Below are 21149 nucleotides of genomic sequence, written 5' to 3'. Positions count from 1 at the left end.
TTTTCCCATACATATACACTAGTCCTCTTCCACAGTTACTTATTATCCGTATTAAAAGTTGTGGGTATGGATAGAATTCATTCATTTATATGATACAATTTTGTAGTGCCCAGCTAGATCGATCAATTTTATTAAGTCTTGGAGATTCATTAAATCAAAATTAGTCTAAGATGTGACCCAAAACATCAAGAGCAGAGTTTGCAGGGTATCCTTTTCAAAAGTATCGTCAGGACAATTCACTCTTTGTAGTGCTGTGGGCCAGAGATGTGTTGGTGTACCTACAAGAGGCTGTTTGGCTAGGATACCACTCTGTTGGCACATGAGCTGCCTTGTGTCTGAGTCAGGTTCAAAACACTCTGGTTCCTTCTTGCTGGAGCTACAAACCTCATGATAGGCTGGCAGCCCATCTGACCACCTCTTTGTCAAGCACGGCAGGCAGGGAAGTACTTCTGATAGACCAGGTGAATTCAGTCTGGGAGATGGTAATTGGTTAACATGGGCTTAAATAACTAAGAAAGTTCATTTCAAGGGTGGTTTAATTATATTTACGTGACCTAATTCAAGTGCCCAGATTAAATGACTAGTTTAGGAGCTCTCTTAGCGGGGAAAGGAATCACCTTCTGGAGAGTAGTTCAGAAAGGGATGCCAAGCTAGCTCTGAAGTGATCTCCCAAGACCATCCTTTTAACTATACAGATACTATAGTTTCACAGTTTAAACATTGAAATTGTGACTATCGCTTGTATGGCCACATTCTCAAGAGGTAAGAAAGGTTTGCAAATGTTAACAAGTGTTTGTTTGGCCAGTAAGTGACCAATCTATTGAGGCATCTAACTTCATTTTGTCTTAGTTTTGAGTGCTAAGTATTTTTGAAAGCACGAAGGTCTTAAGCTCTCTGAATAATTTTGTAGCTAAATCAGTATTTATTTTTTCAGGGTTTACATGAAACGTAATGCAATTTCTGACTAGTCAGGAATCAAATTACTTGTATATGTTCTTTAAACAGACTTGAGTATTACTTATAGAAGTGTTCTTCCTCAACAATTTTTGATTTATTTTCCTTGATGGTTTTAGGGGAGTTTATTTTTTCTGTTCTAAAAGAGTGTGTTTAGCATTTTCTGTGTTTTGCAAAGAGCAGGAACTTAGCTAGTTCATCCAATCTTTGGATGATTCTGTTAGTGCTAAGAGCAGCACACTTGGGGACTGTGTTACTGAATTTAAGATCTAGGGAAATTGAAAACTGCCTTTCTTCAGATGTTAATTTTTTTTTATTTCTTTCTGCTTGCTTAAAGAATTCCCTTTCTCATGGTGTTTTAGCATAAATATCAGGTTGTATAAAAATCCTAATGAAAGAAAGGAAACCATTTGCTTCAAGTAGCCTAAACAGTGTTGTTCTTTCCTGTAGGGAATGCAAGTCTTTGTATATTTGTATATGGTTAGTTATTTCTAATTTTGTAACTTAACTGTAATGTACACGTTTTAATTTCTCTGACTTGTCATTAACATTTGTATATGCTCCTTTCTACCATATTTAGACGCTGCTTTTGCACCTTGATCACATCCATTCACAATTGCAAATTTTTGTAAGTAAAAACTTAGATTTCAGTTTCCAGGTGAGATGAATTTATAGGAAATTGTGTGTGTTCTCAATGTGTCTAAATATTTCTAATCAAGCTCCCTAGGTTTGATAGGGGACGGAAAAGCAACTGTGTCTTGCCAGACATTTAGTTGTGGGATTCTACTTTAGTTCTTCAGATTCCTTCATGTTTAGGTATAACTTACTGCTCTAAACCACAGTCATGGCTTTCAGAATCCATAGGGCTGCTGAAAGCTTAACTTAGCAGAGAGGTTGTTTAGTTTTGTCTGCCGTGTTAATTAAAAAATTTACACTGTCAGTCTTTTAAAGATCTCCCCTGTGGTTGTTAGATTCCAGCTCCTTTCCTCCTTAATGATACCACCTCCTTTGACATTCTCCCAGTAGGTAGTTAATAGATACCTGTTCTGTATTCTCTAAATCTTTACCCCTTCAATTGTAGATTGAAGAGAAAACTTAAAAATTTTTTCATTCCTTATTTATATGTTTTGCAGTGAAGTTTACAGCACAGCGTGTATCAGGTACTTGTCGAAATGTGTTCCTGACACGGCAAGCAGGACTGAGCATGACCTGAATTTGAGTGGGAGATCCCTACAGAATATTCAAGTATTACTAATTGAGTCAGTAACAGTCTTTCCCTGAATCAGTGCTAAATAAGCATCCTACACTGAGTAATGGCTCATGTAGCAGAAGAGTTTGCTCACAGAAACTATTACAGAACAATTCCCTTCATGGATGCTCTATTTTGACTGAATAAGGCTTTCCAAAGTGAGGCCTTGCCATTCAACTTGAAATTTTCATAGTGCCGTTTTTAACTGTGACTAGCCTTTGCAGATACTTTTGCTGCTGTGGCATCATCTCTTCAAGCTGCCCTAGCACCAGTAGAAATACCCTTGATGCTTATTGGTGCCATAACTGTCAGTGTGGAGAGCCCTGTAGCTGTGCCAGTTCTAAATGCCGAATTATTTATTTCACTTTGCATAGCAGAAGAAACAATTCCATGATTTGTTGTAAGGGCCACTCATTGCTAATACTGGTGTCATGTAGCCTTAACTTAAGGTTTCATCCTTTGAATGGCTCTCTTTGGACCTGAAGATCTGCTTTAGGACAAAACTCACTTTTGCCTCTCTGTATTTTTAAAGTAAGTGTCTGAGAATGAAGAAAATCCTTCCTTCAAGGAAGCTATTCCAGAGTAGGGACTAAGGAGTAGCCCTTGGAGTGTTCCAGGAGGCACTGTCTTTGACTTGAAATATAAAACAAGCAGCGGAAGTTCTCCCTGTACTTTTCCTGAGAGTTAGGATATTAGTCTTGATGACTTGGATATTTTCTTTAATGTGGTGGTGTGGTTTTTGTGTTGGGTGCTTTGGGTTTTTTTTCCAGTTAAATTGAATGCAGTAACCTTCGGTATTAAGTTGTGGTTTAAATGTGTTAAGTTCTGCTCTGGATCAGGGTTAGGGTTTTTCGACTTTCTCATCTGGGACGAAGGTTTAGAAGCTTCTTTTTGGCTTTAATTCCCTGCCATGATGTCCTCTTTTTATCTTGTGACAGGTATTGCATCAAGCCACGATAATGTTTTTTAGCATCACTAGGGTACTTCTGAGTCATCCAGAAATTCATTTGTAAAAATGGCAGGTTCTGCAAGATTTTATGTTGCTTTATACCTCAAGCAATATAAACCAGCTTCTTAGGATCTATATCCTCCTTCTGTAGCTCCTGTTTTTTAGTCAAGAATGCCTGATTTAATTAATTCTGTGTTACACATGGACATCAGGTATCCTTTAGGATGAAAGGGGCTATTTGTAGCTAAAATTGTGTAAGAATTTATATTCTAAGCTCTAGTTTTCTCTCATTACTTTGGGACACCTGTGGGAGAGATTTCTAGATTGCTGTCTGAGAAGTATTAAAGGAATAAATGGAAATGAAAGAATGGTTAATTTCTCAAAAGCCAAACACTCTGTGGCTCTAAGCCTCAATCATTCCAGTTGGCAAAATAAAATGGCATTGTGATTAAATGAACACAAATTATATTTCAAGTAGTGCAATATATCTTATGAACATTTCGTATGTAAGTGAGTTTCAGAATATCTCCTCAGGAATGAAGAAATTTGTATGGCTAAAGGTATGATAAATGAGTGATACGGTACTGAAAAATGCAACCAGGTACTTAAACTCTATCTAAACAGATCCATATTCAGGGACAAAAGATGCGTGGGCAAACTTAATTTTGGCATTGCCCGACTCTTCTGTTCTTACCCATGTAACTACTGTCTTTTCTTGTTTTTTTTGTTTTTAAATTAAGGTACAAACACAATTATTTTATCTATGAATATATCATCTTTATCCATTAATTTCAATTCAGTCTCCTTTAATTATTTAAGAATGCTCTTTGTGAGAAAGCTCCATGCAATGTTCATGGCAAATAAGCAAGGCAGTAAGTATTAGTCAAATATGTGGCAGGAATATGTTTAACATGAATTAAAAATGTTAGAACTGTGAAAGATGAGTGTTTTAAGTTGTATAACGAGAACTGCAAGAAAATACAGTCTACAAATATTTCCTGGAAATTTCCAGGTAAACCAAATCTTTCTAATTCTTTTTAGCTCGTCAGTAGTTTTGTAACGGTTTGTAGGTTTGGTTGTCTCTATCAGTTCACATCCAGTTTGAATTTCTTATGGGATGAGCACAGCAACTGTATTTCTTTGTACCAAAAAATGGGAGCTGGAAGTATTTGGGCAACACCTCTGAAAACTGTATTTACTATTTACTGATGGTCACCTGTGTTTTGTGAGAAGAAATTGTATTGAATGTCAGGGTACCTGGAAAAAGCAATAATCGAATAATAGTTGATATTCAGCTGAAACATTAGACTTCTAATTACAAGTACTAAATCTTATTATTTAACAGAGGATTCTGCACATTATTATAATAGTCTTGTTTTATGACATCATATCTGTTGTTTAGGATTCTTTGCTGAGTACTTTGGTTCAATATTAGTTGTTTGCAGAGTGTCAATTAGATGTTAAATAGTTCTTTTTGTTCTTGCTGGAGAAAGCTATGCTGCTGCAGGTAAAGAAGTATCTAGCAGGTTCACTGTCCTTTTGAAATCTGAAATGGAGTCTATCTATATTCAAATTTGTGTTTTAATGAAATAATAAAGGGGCAAAGATAGGGACAAAAAGTGTTTTATGTAGATACAGTAGCCAGAATTGTTAGTTACACGTTGGATTATGTTTGATTTTGTGAGAAAATAGGCGATCAGTCAATTACAATTGCATACATGTTGGGGAGGGGAGGGAAATTACTCATATGGAAGTGGAAAGAAAATGTTTTCAGAAGGGCATAACTGTCACTTTGGTTTTTTTCTTAGCTGATAGAAGACTGAGTGCTGAAGAAGTCTTCTATTGTCTTATGACTGAACTAAGGTGGGAAAAAAAAACACTTGATAAGCAAGTTGAAAAGAGTTTTACTTGCCCCTTTTGATTTCCATTTCTTTCTTTTACTAAGACTATACACTGCCTGATTCATCCGGGACTTGTAAACAAACTTGTAAATTATATGGGCCTGTAATTAAGCAACACTGCTTTAATGCATTGTCCAGTGTTACCCCTGTAATCCAGTGCTGTGTTACCACGGTGCTGTAGCAGCCTATATGAATCCACTCCAAGGGTGAGGTAGAACAACTTTTAAACATTGTTTCTTTTCTACAAGTCCTCACAAGGGGGTATATTTTACAGCTGTGTAACCTGTTATTATTCATTTCATGACGGAGGACTGAGATCCAATGTCTCATACAGTGGTTCAGCTGACTAGTTGCGATCTATTAAGCTGCTTGAAGTTGTTTGTGTTTGATCATAACCTTTTTTAAATGTTTTTGTTTGGAAGGAACCAAACTGCACTGAGTGAAAGTACTGTTGAAAAGCTTCTCAGGACTTTCTGTGCCATTCCTAAACCTTTCCCCAAAATTATTTTTGGTGTCGAACACATGCATTGCTATGTATAGTATTATATAGTTAGTATAAAATACATGAATGTGTACCTTTAAATTATATGCAATGTGCGTGTTTGCCAAGCAAACAGAATACACCTTCCTTTAAAGATCTTGGGTTTAAAGCGTTGGGTTTGTTTTGTTGGTTGTTTGGGTTTTTTTTTTTTTGTTACATGAAAAAGCAAATGAATAAATTCTCAAATTATTTCCCCTTCATAAATGTTATCTGCTATGTACCCAATGCACTAAGAAACATTTTTATCTCCTTCTTTTAAAGCACTTCCATCAAAATACAAAATATATTCTAAGGTGTGATAGACAAACACCTCCTTCCTTCAGAGTAGGAATTAAGCCCATTTACTAGAATGTCTTTATAGGCATTTGGGGCCTTTGAAAACAGACCTTAAATCGGTGGTGAAAATCCTCAATGTCAAAGCATGTAGTAATTTGAAAACTTAGAACTGTTTCTCCTCTATAGTCACATGGCAAATCATTGACAGTGGCGTAAACACCCACATCATGCTCCTGTAACTGCTGGAGGCAGCTGCTCAGAAGGCCTAAGTAAGAGTAGCTGTCTTAAATTGATGGGTTCTGTTCGTGTCTGCTGAGCATCAAAGACTTGGTTTGTTTCAGACAATTAAATGGAATCCTTTTATTTCTGCAGTTGTACCTCTTCCTCAATAATAGCTCTTATTTCATCTAAGCTTTTGTTCTGTCTTGTTCCTTTTGTCATAAATATTTCTCTTAGCCATTGATGAATAATATACAGGAAAATCATTGAACAAGATAATATTTTTCTAAATGAAAATAATCTGATCAAGTTTAGTTCTTTAGTTTATTTAGTTCTTTTGCTTAATTCTTGAGCTGTTTATCCAGACTGTCCCTTTTAAACAATTCTTCCTAATTTTTAGTGCTATCAGTAATTAATCTTTTCTCCTTTATATATTGTGTTGACCTGGCACTTAAATTGCTTGTTACAATCATTGGCTCTTAAAGTGCATTGCAGAACACCGACTTACATAATCTACATTCTTTAAAAGAGAGAAGGAAAAGTAGGATGATTGTTTTAAATTAGTACTTGATTCAGTCTGCCACACCAACTTGTCCACTGGCCTTCAGTTAAGAGTGAAGACCAAAGAAAAATGATCAGTGTGTAGCTGCAGTAACATCAGTGCAGGAAAATTTTACATGGGAGTATGCGTCTCTGAATTCAGCCTAGAACTGTTTATCAGATACCAAGATCATGAACATTGCATGGTCACATGAAGTGTGTTGAAGATCATGATCCATTTCCTTTCAGATAATCGTTGGCATCTGAAAAGATGCCTCTTCAGGACACACAACCAGTCAGTAGATGACTGTTGACAGAGCATGTCTATATAGACGTGGTCAGATGGTGTCACATGAGCTTAGCCTATGAAGCATGTTAATTAAGGGCCTTGCAGGGGGACAGCTCTTTTCCTGCAAAGACAGTTATATATTAACATGTCTAAAAGGTTGTGGACTGACATCAGTTTATGCCCAACCATTACCCTGTTCAGGAAAGCAGGACAAACGTGAAGCTGCATCCGTCTCAACATATGGACAAGCCCACAGATCAATAAATCCTCTGGCAGGGATGGAACATACTGTGCTGTAAAGAAACTTTTTTTTGTGGATGTACAGATGACTTGCTTTGCAGGACTGTGAAATTAGAATACTTTATCAGATGTTAAATGGGCAAAAGATAAAATTATAGTTACATGTGTGCTCCTTAGGATCAGATACCTGTTACTATGAGTTGACTTACCACAGCAACGAGTTCAGTATAAATAGATATCCAAGCTTTTGTACTGTATAGTTGTTCCCAACAGTATGACCTCCCAAACCCTGTTCTGCAAATTATTCTGGAAATCATTTGTTGATTGATTCAAGTCAAGAAATTTCCTGGTTACTGCAGCATCTTTATAAGAAGTAACCTATGTGTGTAGTGTTTCAAAAGTTGAAAGGACAGAAACATGCCCAAGGCAGGACTGACATTTGAAGTAAAAGAGCCTGTTGGGGCTTTTGAGTATTTCCCAGATTTGTTTGTTTTTTTCTGACCTATTCCCTTGTCCCCTTATTTCTAGGAACATGCTAGCTAGTTAATATTACCACTTTTTGAATTAGAAGGAACTTATGCAGCAATCTCTTGTTTTATCTGTAAAATTGTTCCTGAGTCTTGTGTTTGCTGCAGTATTTTCTGTGTACTTGTGTATGAATTACATGAACTTTATTAGTTCTTGTTTTCCATGGAAGTGTACAACACAAGCAGGCAGCAGCATTGCTCTATTTCCCAGTAATATATGGCACCTACCCCTTGAGCTCAAGGGCTGCTTCACAAATGCATCTCACTGTGATTTGAAACAACCTACCAAACAGGGGTACAGAGGTCGAAATGTTTATTTGGGCAGTATATTGCCCAAGGAATTAGTTGTTTGTTTGGCTGGGGGGTGGGTATTTGTTTTTTTTTTGTTTGTTTGTTTGTTTTTCATGCTGATTTGAGTACTTTCAAAAATGCAGATTGCAAGGTACATGGAGGTCTCCCTGGAGTCTTCTCCAGACTGAACAACCCAAACTCTCTCAGCCTCTCTTCATAGGAGAGGTGCTCCAGCCCTCTGATCACCTTCATGGCACTCCTCTGGACTCGCTCCAATGGGTCCATGTCCTTCTTATGTTGAGGGCTTCAGAGCTGGACACAATACTCCAGGTGGGGTCTCACTCTCTCTCATATGTAATTTGTATCACATATAAGTCTGTTGCATCTCATCCTCCAGCCCATATAATAACTGCAGTGTTGTTCCTATCCTGATCCCTGCCTGCCTCCATGCAAAAATACCCATCTCAAATTAATGGGTATATTGTTCAAGAGTTAGTTGGTTTGGCATAGGTTGTGGGCTGAAATGTGTATGCTACTGACATGCCTGTAATGCATTGGTGACATTATCACTGGAGCTAGGAGAAATTGGGAGGTCTAGAGTCAAGTATAGGTAAGTTAGCATGGTAATTCATTTAGAATTTCTCTTAGAACTCCTCTGAGCAAATTACAGAAATCTCTTTTGCCTTAAATAATGTGTCAAAGCAACTCTTTTATTCTTTGGTTGTGGAAACATAGTAGCATTTCTGAGGTTGTTCTACATCTGTAGACAAGCTCCGTTGACCCGAAGATCAGGACAACTTACTGCTGTTGAGGTGTGGCTTTTCCTTACCTGTGGTCCCTGGAGATAAATCTCTTGTCAAATAGGAATAGCAGGAATGGTAAAATATTGACCTTAATCACTTACAGAAGTGGGAATCCCACATAGTCTATTCTGATTTAGGTTTTTGTGCTGACAGAGCTTAAGAAGATTGGACAATAGAGGAAATAGAATTGACTAGTAATCATTTGGAACCATTGTTCTTCCTGAGCTGAAGCAAGCAGCTGCCAACACATCTCTGACACTGTGTCCTTCTCTTTGTCACTTATTTGTAGCCTCAGCTTTGCTGGCTGTGAAATATGGACAATAACTTTTCGTTCACAGAAATGTAATGTGGTTTAATTATAGTGAATATTTAAAAACAACTTGAGAATGAAAAGTGCCATGTAAGTGCTAAGTGTTGTCCTGACAAAGACACGGTAACCAGACAATTAGTCTCTCAGATGCATCTAGTTATTCCATAAATTACAAATTATTTTCTCTCCTTAAATTAAGAGTTATTGACACATTCAGCTTTTTTGCCAATTGGATTACATGACTAATTGGATATATTTCAGTAAAATGGCTGGTGAAGGCAAATGTGTTTTCCAGCTAGACATCGCCTTATATGCATCAATTATATATGGATTGGTTACAAATCAGAGCTAAGCACTGCAGTAAGTTCAACAAAACAGAATGAATATTGGGATTTTCTAGGTATATTTCGAAAGTGTGCTTATAATTGGGAGTCACTCTTGAAGTCACCTTGACTTCACAGTTTACATGAATAAGAGTAACTTTTGTCTCACATCCTTGTCTTATTGTCCACATGCCAGTCATAACTGGTATGTTTTGTAATTTGATCTTCCTTTAAGCTTACAATCTACTTTCTACTCGGTGTTTTGAAAGTTGTAAAACGGAGACATTACGTAGCTCAGGAGTGCGCATTAACTTGGTTCTTGCTGCTGCTCTTGTGGTACAGTTTTGACACTGTTCAAAGGGGAGGAATGTAGCATAAATGACAATGTATCCAAGTTTTCAAGCCTTTCCCCCCCCCCCCCCGCTTAAAAAGGCTGTTGAGAGCTGTAGCATACTGCTTAGCCATGCCATCCAGTTAAATGCTCAGTTAAAAAAAAAAAAAAAAAAAAAAAAAAAAAAAAAAAAAAAAAAAAAAAAAAGACCCAGCTGGTATTGAAGTCTGCAGCTCTCATGTGAGGGAGGGGAAAAAGCCACTCTGAGCTGAAATCTTCCCATGCCATATAATCACATCAATATAAAGATATTCAGTGTAATATTAATTTCTGATATAATTCCACTGACTTCTTAATCCAATTACACTGAGGATTAATTTGTCCCTCGTGGTGTCTGCAACCACACTTCAAAAAAGCACTAACAACAGTTGGAGAGGTCACGGCCCATTTGTGTATGCTAATGTCTCTGTGCCTGATGTGCACATTTCATCTCTTTATCAGATGCTCTGTTCTCTGACTAAAATTAGAATAAAAACTTGCAGTTAGTAATTTTCAATTCCAGACTTTTTTTCCTGGATTTTTTTTTTTGGTAACACTTTGCTAGAGGATATGTTCTCATTCCTTCTTTGTCTATCTGTTTCTCTTTTCCTTCTGTCTTTCCACAGAGTTCCCTTTTATCCACCCTCTTACTTCCTCAGGCCTTATCTGACGTGCATGGTTTACCAAGTCAAGTATTTTCAGCTCTTCTGATCCTGAAAATGTACCTCAGACTGTATGTGTCCCTGTCTGCTCTGTGTATTTTTGCATTCTTGATAAAAATAATAAATGGTCCTGAGTGTTTAATAAAAATGACAAATTTATTATTAATTTTAAAATATCACAGGTATTGAGGAGAATATATAGGGAAATAAACTGTGGAGATTGCTCTCAGTCAGCCTTTTGGGGAGGAGTTGGAAGGAGAGACTTGTGTCCATATGTCATTACTTTCTTTGGAAGACAGTATAAATTTTTAGCTATTCAAATTAAGGTCCTTCTCCCCCTTTTGCCTCCTTCCCCCCAAATGAGGACTAGCTGAGGACATTGTTGCCATCTTTTCAGTAGCCTAGGGATATGCATATAGCATTCAGCAGCTGGAGCCCAGTGCTGTCATCCCACCTCATCTTTAACGGTGATGTTAATCTTGCAAAATGTCTTAATTTCTCTGACATGTGCTGAACAGCTTTTCATTTGGATCAAGAAATGTGTGGTACTTGGAGTTTCACATGGGAAATACCTTCCTTCACCTAATAAAGAACAGATATGCTATAACACTATGTTGTCACAGGCCTTAATTCCATCATCAATTTTGTATTTGTGCCACTGTCTAACCAGGCTTGGTTAGCTTGAAGTTGTAGGGACTTTGCTAAAACCCTATAAGCATTAAGTATGCAAGAGAGAAAATGCTGTACTGCTTTCAGGATACAAACATTCCCCTGTGCATTGACAGCAAAATATGCTTGGCATGCAGTAACTTTCAGTGCTCCCTGAAATAAGAGCACTTAAAAGACACAGTCTGGCCACAAGACTGCAGAGTTCAATCGTTAACACAGTGAAATGACAATGTGAATGTTAGGTCCTGATTGCTAAGATATCTGCACTTCTGACCACTCTAATTCTTTTTAGATCTTAAACCATTTTGCTCTTCTCAATATATCACATTGTGTTCTCTTACAGATCTTTAGTCTTTTCAATGTCTCAAGTTCTGTTTTCTTGTGGACTTTAAGTTGTAGAACCTGTTGTGCTAAGGGTATCACCTGTATTTAATCCCTATCTGATACGCATGTTTTCTTACCATTATTTAATCAAATTCCATGTAGGATAAATTTGTGGAGTACTCAGGCTCAGTCTGTCTTCCTGTTGGACCCCATCAGCGATACCCAGCATGGTCTATGGCAATTCACTTCCTTTGATAAAGCCAGGTCACATTTTAATTGCGCTTACCAGGTTATCTTGTAACTTCTAACTCTGAGAAAACGCTATTTGCAATTGGTTTGCACATCAAGAGAAAGAATCCTTCAAGCTAAGAGCTTGCTCTGTTATCTTTCAAGGGTGTGCTTGATTGTCAATGGTTGGGAAATTGTGTTGCCCTCATTCAGAGGCTGCCTTTAGGTCAAGCCTTATAGCCATAGAAAAAACACTCCATCACCCCCAAAACAAAATAGGCTGTGGTTCTGATACTGTAATCAATAAACCACTGTGGGTTGTTATGTCAGGATAAGTGCTTGGCAGCTGTTCCACAAAACTATGTCAGAGATGATTAACATAAAACACTTGATTATCCTGTCAATGATAAGGACACGTGGTGGTCAGTGGAAAAAATTGTAAGATGGTAAATGTTGCTTGTCCAGAAGTTTTGGGAAAGTAGAGTTGGAGTGATGCAGTCAAAATGGAAACTCTAAGAATAAAGTCCTGTCAAAGACAAGTTGATAAAATTACAAATGCCAAGGTATAATAACATCTCTGTCGCTGTGTCATTCAGCCTGTGTTTAGCCATGCCTTCTACGTATCTATCTATTGGCAAATCTAAAGGCAGAAAATGAAGGTAATAAGAACTAATCTTGATGATTTGCAAAACATTGTTTGTTCCTTTTAACTGCACTCAGTAAGATAAGAGTGGCTGGATCTTGTGTTTGAGCTCGTGAATTTGTTGTTTGTCATGATTATTGTCTGTGTTCTACTTGACAATTGAAGGCAAAGGAGGTTTTCCCAAAGCATGATGTGCAGAACTGGATTCTTGTTTATATTCAGAGAGGATTGTTTTGTTAGCAGGAATTTTTGAAGAGTTTTGACAGGCAACTCGGGGACATTGAGCAGGGTTTCAGACCAGCTTAGTGAAATTCGAACTGTTATAGGGATGGGCATTCCAAGGACCTAAGCAGGAAGTCTGTGTTGTCTCACAGGATGTTTTTACCCATGTTGCACAGTTCTCCAGAGCTGTGTGTGACCCATGGAGTCTGACAGCAAGGCTGGATTCAGGACTTTGTGAATGTGCCCCTGTCCGAAAGCTGAGATGGGGTTGTTCAGATTTTTGCAGTTCTTCCATTGGTCAAGTGATTTCTAAAGCTGCAAAAGCCCAATTTTTATATTCTTGAGGTTATCAGGAACACTTGCTTTTTTGTCATGTACCAAAGTCCTGTCTTTTTCTGTCTGGGTAGTATCAACTCCTAGTGTGGAATCTACTGAGGCTGTATACTATTTTCTGCAAAATATTTTGCTGTATCTGTAGGCCAGGAGCTTCAATGATGTAATTAAAGCACATAATATTGTCTTTCTATGCCAATGTAGAATGTCACCACCCTTTTTTGTTTGTTTGTTTTTGTTACTATCTAATGTAAATATTAGAGAATAAGTTGTGAAGTAAAGTAATCTACCTGCCTTAGGTAAGGAAACTTGAATAGTGGTGCTCAATAGGTACTGCAGATTCTTAAATGGTAGTAGGACGCATGAAGATAATGAAGAATGTTTAAACACACTGTTATTTCACTGTGGTAATAGCAGTAATGTCTGATCTTGAATTGCATATGAAGGATGATGCAGTATTAGTACATTTTATAACACAAATTCTCTTATTTCTAGAGTTGTCCAACTGGAACTTTCTCTTTCTATTCCCCAGCAAATAATAAAAAGGAAAATGCAAGCCTTCAACAACTGTTTCACCGCCCTTGTGAGGAAATATATTGGTGTAACTGTGCTGCATTTCTCTATAGTTATACTAATCTAATTTCCCATGCAGAGGAATAAGGGCAAAGTCTGCAGTACCAAGGATATGCTGATGTAGCTGTATAGCACAGTTTATTTCAACAGATGGAGTTCCTTCCCCACTACTGCTAAACCCACCATGCTGAATAGTACTTACTCTACTAGTAAAAGATACTTTTGCCAACCTAAATTTATTTCTCTTCACTGGAATGGTTGGTTAGAAGTGGGTTTCTTTTTCATCATGCTTCTAGTAGGCGTAGTTAGGTTGCAAAACCATTGAGAACTGATTTAAAAATGCATAGTTTATACTAGTTTGAAAAACCTAGAAACTAAACCACAGTAGAGATACTTCATTCTGAAAAAGAAGGACATATTAATGACTGCTTTTTTGTAAAATTATAGGCGTCCTCTCTTTAGGTTCAACCAAACTAATGAATTAAAAAGAGAGGGAAAACTGTTAGAAAAAAAAATGAACTGTACCATGTGATTCTATTTATTATGGGGGAAAGATTTGGAGTGATTTAAAACTGCAACATTTTAAACCATTTAAAATTATTTAAATAATTTAAAATTATTTAAAATCATTTAAATTATTTAAAATCATTTAAAATTCTTTAAAATAATTTAAAATTATTTAAAATAAATCATTTAAAACATTTTAAATGAAGTGCAAGATTCCAAGAAATCTGCACTTCATACAAGGTTCAGTCTTTGTGTTTTTGAGGTCTGCAGTCTAGATAATTAATGTTGGAGCATCACTGGGGTTTAGTATTATTTTTGCCCCCTGTCATTGATTACTGTGTCGGTTAGATGCTATGTTTACTGAGTGTTCCGTCACCAGTTCTTCAGTCTACTATACGTCTGGGGATGGTCAGTTTCTTCTGCTTTGGCATCCATTCAGATGACAAAAATGTTCTGAAATGCAACTTGAACTTCATGATGTATCCTGTCAAGTGACACATTGCTGTAGTAAATAAGGTATGGTGAATCATACAACGCAATGCAAGGGTCTGCGTCCCGAAAGAATTAACAGAATTAAATCACCCTATCTCTTAATGACAATGGAGAAGTTGTAGTTAGGATTCTGCGTAAAAGCTAAAGCAGCCAAATGTCTTAGCAGTGCAGGGGAAGGAACAGAAGAAGGAAGGAGAAATTTTTTTATCCTTTCTGAGGTGAAGAATCAAAGATGTAAAAATCTGTATTGTTTAAAATTCAATAATTGGAATATAATCAAGCATCACAAAGCATCCGTCATACCTTAGAGGAAGACGCATTTAGGAGCAACTTCTGATCTGATTACATTTTTGTTATAGCATGATTGATATAGTTAATTCAGTTGCCTTGTGCTATCCAATTGCTTTAACTGAGGCTCTCTTGAAAGAAGACAGATAGTTACAGGGTTTTAGGTTAAATGTCTAAACCACTGTGGCTCCAGAAGAAAAACTATTTATCTAAACTTTAGCATTATTCTGAGTAACTTCTTTTTTCCCAAAGGGTTGCCCTCATGCAAAAAGTTAGGAAGTTCTGAAGGTCCTTAAAATGAGTAAAGGCAGCAATCATTTGGCATTGATGTCCCTAGCTGATGAGGTGCTGTGATCAAATTGTAGACAGGTAAAATTCTGCTCCTTTAGGATTTGAATACTAAGTTTTTCCAAAGTGAAATCCAATCCATTACTTCTTTTTCAATAGAAATGTTGTCCTAGAGATTGCATGTCTCACTAACTGCATAATCATAAGTAGTATAGTAGAGTTTAATATTGTAGCATTTTTTGTATTTTTAATAATGCAATTTTTTTGTCATAAATTTGTTTGTTTGTTTGCTTGTTTTTGCGTATTACATTCCTTGACCTCTGCTCAGGCAAAATTCCCATTGATTTCACCAGCAGTTTGCCTGGCAAAGAACCGAGCAAGTATGCAGTAAAGCCCTTGGAATTTTGCCCAATGTTTTTCACCTCGCAGTGTCTCTTTATGTATATTTCATAACCTGGCCTACACTGTACTTGCAGGCATAGAACAGACTCATGTATGAAATATGAAAGTTTTAAATGCATGTGTAAGCCACTCTATTAAAACAAAGTAGTATTTTATAGTTCAAAACACTGATGTCTATTTTAATACATTGTAATTGGGGAAGTTTGATGCTATTTCTGTTTTTCATCATGGATTCATATGTATGTATGAATGAGTTTCTTAAATTTTTATCTCTGTGGTACAGTAAAACTTTTGTAATTGTGATGTTTTTTCCTCTATGCCATAAATTTAATATAAAAGGGATTCATGATACTCATGTTTTTCCTTCAGAATAAAATCAAATTGGCTGATTGATGCAAGCTTGGACCAGTGATAAACCAGATAAATACTGCTTCTGCATTCAGATTTGAGGCCAGGAATTCTTTGTCACATCAGGAGAAAGACTGTAGTTATGATTTGACTGTAGTTTTGCTTTTTCTACACCAATCTCAATTTGATTCTAATTTCTGAAGTCACCCAGGGTGAGTCAGATCTGGTCAAGCCAAAATAAACTCTTGAATTGTTCCCAAATGATGGAAAAAATTAGTCAATTCAGAGATCTAAGCAAGTAGAGACAGTCATTTTAGGCATAAAGCAGCCACAAAGCTTTGTATGGTTCAATGGGAGCAAAGGTCCACCCAGTGAATCAAGGTTGACTATTACTGTATGTCAGGGCTCTTCTGTTAGCGGAGCTGGTGAATGGCCAGAAGAGAGGTACGAGAGCTATGAATGGGGAGAAAAAATGGACTGATACTTATGTTGTGTGATTGTTTTTGGATTAATGTAAAGCAATACACACTGAAGGGAATAGGTTTGAGCTGTGGCTTGGATTTGAACATTCTTTTGAGGGCAGACTAGGATAATTAACAACATGGAAATAGGCAGTGGACTTAAAACTCTGAAGGCAGGTGATGAGGGTGTGATACATCTTACAGTGGGAACACAATTCCTTGCATTCATTAGCATTTTTGTTGCAAGCTCTGTCAGCCTGGGTGCACATATTGCGATTGATAACTGTGCTTTCTCAATAGTTCTGTGAAAATCTGTGCTACTGTCATATACCACAGGGAATAGTTACTATTTTGCACAAACTGCTGTTAGCTATGGGAAACTTCTCATGCAGAGACCTAGAAAGCAGGAGAACTTGATATAACGCAGTAACACATCAAAAGTCATGTTTAAATAGTCTTTATTTTTTGATAGTAGTGCTTCCCGGCTGTTCATGATCATAAGCAAAATACAAGTGCGTATGCTGAGTCAAGAATCAAGAAGAATTATTGCAATATAGAGTTGGCTCTAAGAGTATGGTTACAAAATTTGGTGAAAACTTCTTATATAAAAGCAGGACCTCAATGATAGTTTTAATTTGCAGTCAGGTATGTACCAAGACAAAAATCCTTTGCTTTTAGCTCTCTTCTCATTTGTAGCCTATTGCTGCTACCTCATTACTACACTGTTCTTTGCTAGTGCAGTAAATCTGGAGACCTAATGGTGCACAAGCCCCTTTGAGAACAGCACTGACTTTTAAAATATTCATTTCTATGCGGATCAGGGATATCCCAGTCTGGCTGTAATCAGAGAAAGAAGGAAGGAGACAAATAATCACTGAACATGACTGCTTAGGGAGCGATTTCTGTCAAAAAAACAATCAGCAGCAAAGGGTGGATATGAGCTGGCCTTGCACCCCCAAGCACAAGTAAGAGTGATGTGGGCTTGTTTAATAGCCATAATAGTATAATTGCTTCTTTCTGTTCCTTCATCCTCTAGCCAGCTGCTTCTCCTTCACTATGCTGAAATGCCTGTTGTTTCTCTCTGCTAGCTGCTGAGTAATGTAGGGCTAGTGAAAGGTGCCACACTGACAGCAGTTGAATCTGCACGACTTTGTTTATACCTGGAGTGCAGGTATATCACGAGCCCTGGCAGTGCCCCTTGCTATACTGGTGAGACACAGCCCTGACCTGCAAGGATAAATCACAAACCAGAGGATCGTTTGGGGCAGTTCCGTTCTTGGTTATTCTTTTGTCAAATGGTGCCAGCTGTGGTAGTGAATTTTGTGTTCTGGAACAGCAGTACAACTCTGCTTCCAGCCAGTGATCCAGACAGAGATCAGTTCATAGACTGAGTTATTCCAAATGGAACAGACCTTTGTGCTGTGAAATCGGTTTGCAGCAAGTCTCCAGTCACTGCGAGTTGAACTAACTACCAGATTTATCTCACCCAGGCTTAATGAACAGTCATCAGGTAGTAATGATCCTACCAATCTTGATTTAAATGTAAGTTATAGCAGGGGTTGGATTCCATGTCCCTAGAGTAATTTCTTGTGGCATCCAAACCTCATCAAAGTGTCTTGGTGAAAGTGATTTAAGCTAACATGTTGTACTGCATGTTGGCAAGCAGCTAAGGGAACCCATGTATCAATTACTGTGGCTCAGTGGTAACGTGTTAACACACAGTAACTTCTTTGTGTGCCTCAGTCGTGTGTTTTAGTCAGAGGCATAACTCTAGGCGCTGCTTTTTTTTTTTTAAAGATCAGGATAACAACCCTAGCAAGGGTGTGTCCATCAATGCCACCTACAGTGGGTAAACTCTAGATATTTTTTTTGAAGAGTGATATTTAAACATTCATTATGATAATGAAGAAAAAACAATGAAACAAAAATTAAAAACTCATATCTGACCCTGTGTGAAAAAATAATATAGAGGCCACAGCAACTCCAGAGCCGGCTAAGCCAAGCAATGTCACATAAAGCTCTCTTCCTCTTTAATTTTTTATTTGGATCATGTCTGTATGTAGGTCACAATGACTTAAAAGAGAAGGCACCGACCAGACAGAACCAAACCTTTAAAAAACCACCATTATTGTAGGAGAAGGATTCCTTCTCAAACAGAAGACTGAAAATTAGTACTGAAAGGATTTCACTGTTGACTGCTGTTTCAGTTAGTTGTGATTCCAGTTACTAGTGACCAAGCAGGGGGGGACCTGCAGTAGTTGTGTTCTCAGCTTGCCTGTCTCCTGCTTGTAAGCTTAGCCAGTGCACAGCAGCAAGATGCTATGAAGCTGGATCAAACCATTTCTTTTCCTGACTTTTTTGTGCTGTGGTGACCCTCTAGCTTGATCATCCTTCCTCAAGATCTTGGTTTCCTTCCATCCCTAATTACAGGGTCTGGAAAAAAACCTCTCCTGATGCTTCCACCCTTGTGAACATCCCTCAGTGGCCGATAGCGACCCTAGTGATTTTATGCTGCTCTGCAAGAATTACTCCTTTTTGCAGGGACCTACATAGTCCGTACATCTTTTCTGAGCAAACAACTTTTCAGCTTTGAGGAGCCTGAAGAGGGGAGGGAAAGCAGATCTTGTGTCTCGCCCTCTGGTCAGCCTTTGTGCAAGCACAAGAATAGCAGCATGTAACAATAATCTAATAAGCATTTTTCCTAGGAGAGGAAGCTGGGGGCAGTGATGCAGCTGTGAAGAGTTGGGGCACAGAAGGTCTAAATGCCTCTGGCCAAAGAGATCATAGTAACACTTGGGTTACAAATAGTAATGCTGTGTGGCAACAGTGCAGATAAACCCCACAAAAACAAAGTATAAACTGGGCCTAAGAGTAGAAATCACTTGTAGAAAAGCTATATAGAAATGCAGATTGATGTTTTTGAAATCAACAGTGGAAACCAATAGACTTCCCTTGGCTTTAAAATCCATAATATGCACCCAGGTTTAGTATCTCAGTCCATGCATGTGTGATTAGCAAAATTTAACATTTTTTTTTCCTATACTAGTCCCTGGAGATAGCATTAACTTCAAGGCACTGTGCAGCAGTAGAGGTGTATTTTTATAGTGAATCATCTTTTCACAATGATTGGGACTTTTAAGACACATATGCTCGTAGAGGATGATGTTCCTTTGCAGAAAAACATTTTTTTATTTTGAACGAGAGTGGTGTCTTTGATACATTTTTAAGATTTCCAATCTTTTTTTTAATTTTCTGTAATATTTTCAAAACATTATGTTGATTTTATTGTCTCCCCAAATTACTATTATAAAGCCATTATTTAATTACTACATTTCTCAAACCAGAACATAAGCTAAGAGTTTTGGTAAACTAAATTTGTCAAAGTTCATTTGGATAGTAGTAAACAAACAAAATCAAGAGGATAGACACTATTTTGAATCCCCGGTAGGTAAAGGAATTAACTTTATAAGTGGCTTAAAACATTTGAAAATGTTTTAAAAGGTTTGTGCCAAGTATAAGTTTTGAGAGAGATGGGGCAAAGAAGTGGAATCTGTTTCATGCTTGTATTTTCCTACTATGTTGTAAGTTTCATTAGTGGATAAAGGACATTTTTCATTTGGCTGAGCAGCCAAGGTAGAAATGGTTGATTATATTGTCAGAGACTTATAATTTAGGTTGGAAGGGACCTCCAGGGGTCATCTAGTCTGACCCCCCAGTCACAACATAGAATCACAGAATCACAGAATTTTCAGAGTTGGAAGGGACCTCTAGAGATCACCTAGCCCAACTCCCCTGCTAAAGCAGGATTGCCCAGAGCACATCACTCAGGACTGCATCCAGGCGGGTCTTGAAAATCTCCAGAGAAGGGGACTCCACAACCTCCCTGGGCAGCCTGTGCCAGTGCTCTGTCACCTGAACCGTAAAGAAGTGTTTCCGTGTATTTGAACGGAACTTCCTGTGTTCTAACTTGTGCCCGTAACATGTCTAGTTTAAAGGCATGATGCCTTAAAGTTTAGATGGTCAGGGCCATCTCTACTTGAGTCTTGACCAGTGCCAAGGATGGAGATTCCACAACCTCTCTGGGCTACCTCTTCCAGTGTTTCACCAGCCTTATGGTTTAAAAAAAAAAAAAAAGAAATCTAATAGAACTTCTCATATTCTTAGTTGTGTGTGTTCCTCCTCCTCTTATCACCATGCCTCTGATAATAGTCTAACTCCATCTTCTCTCTTTCCTCCACTGAGGTAGTTGTAGAATGCAATAAGGTCTCCCCATTGTCTTCATTTCTCCAAGCTGAAGAGATCCAGTTCTTTCAACCTCTCCTCATACGTCGTACCGTTAAGTATCAGCATTTCCACAGGTGGCATGAGGAAAGCTAGGAATAAAAATGTAGGCAAACCAGAGATTTAACTGTCTAAGTATAGCTTTAGTTGCTGTTAATTATGAAGTGTTTTATTGCTGATTCCAGTATTGCTCAGTGGGAGACCTGCTCCCGTTCTATGTTAGCTCTGTTTTTTCTATTTGTTAGTCTTCTTTCCTATCTTCTTTTCTCTGTTTCAGTATTTTTGTTTCTCCCCTATCCCATCTCCCATATCGGTATGTAAAGCATCACAGACTTGCATAAGCCTAACATTCAAAGGAGATGAATAGAGCAGGATAAATTATATTCAATGCTCGTCAAACAATTGCCTTGGCCTGCCTGTTTTACAGGCTCCAGAATGCAGCAGGATAGTGGTTTATAACCAGTATACCCTTGAAGACTACCTCATATTCACAACAGATCACAACAATTGTAAGACAAGGTGAGAGCTAATTTTCAGATGTGCTAAGCAGTAGTGGACCCACAGACATCACTCTCTGACCTTGAGAAAAGTACTAGCTCAATTCCTCTGGCCTTTGTAACATATTATTTGTAAAGGATATTGGCAG

The 21149-nt window shown here is 37.7% G+C and overlaps 1 protein-coding gene across 3 annotated transcripts in view; it reads left to right on the top strand.

The window, feature by feature from the left end:
• The window catches only part of FABP6 (fatty acid binding protein 6), a gene marked incomplete at its 5' end in the record, with an annotated part of 46154 nt that overhangs the window by 6421 nt on the left and 18584 nt on the right, over positions 1-21149 (top strand). The window contains one exon of one of the 3 annotated variants that reach the window (XM_082489884.1): positions 8229-8306. The exons of the other annotated variants lie outside the window; for them this stretch is intronic. Within the exon in view, the coding sequence (XP_082346010.1) occupies positions 8252-8306 (55 nt within the window). Of the gene's footprint in view, positions 1-8228; positions 8307-21149 lie in introns of those variants that run through there. 3 annotated transcript variants of the gene reach the window in all.

This window comes from Vanellus vanellus (genome assembly GCF_965231255.1).
Source record: "Vanellus vanellus genome assembly, chromosome: 13".
Taxonomy (NCBI): Eukaryota; Metazoa; Chordata; class Aves; order Charadriiformes; family Charadriidae; genus Vanellus; species Vanellus vanellus.
The sequence above is the reverse complement of the archived record's forward strand: the minus strand, read 5'-3'. Positions and strand labels throughout refer to the sequence as shown.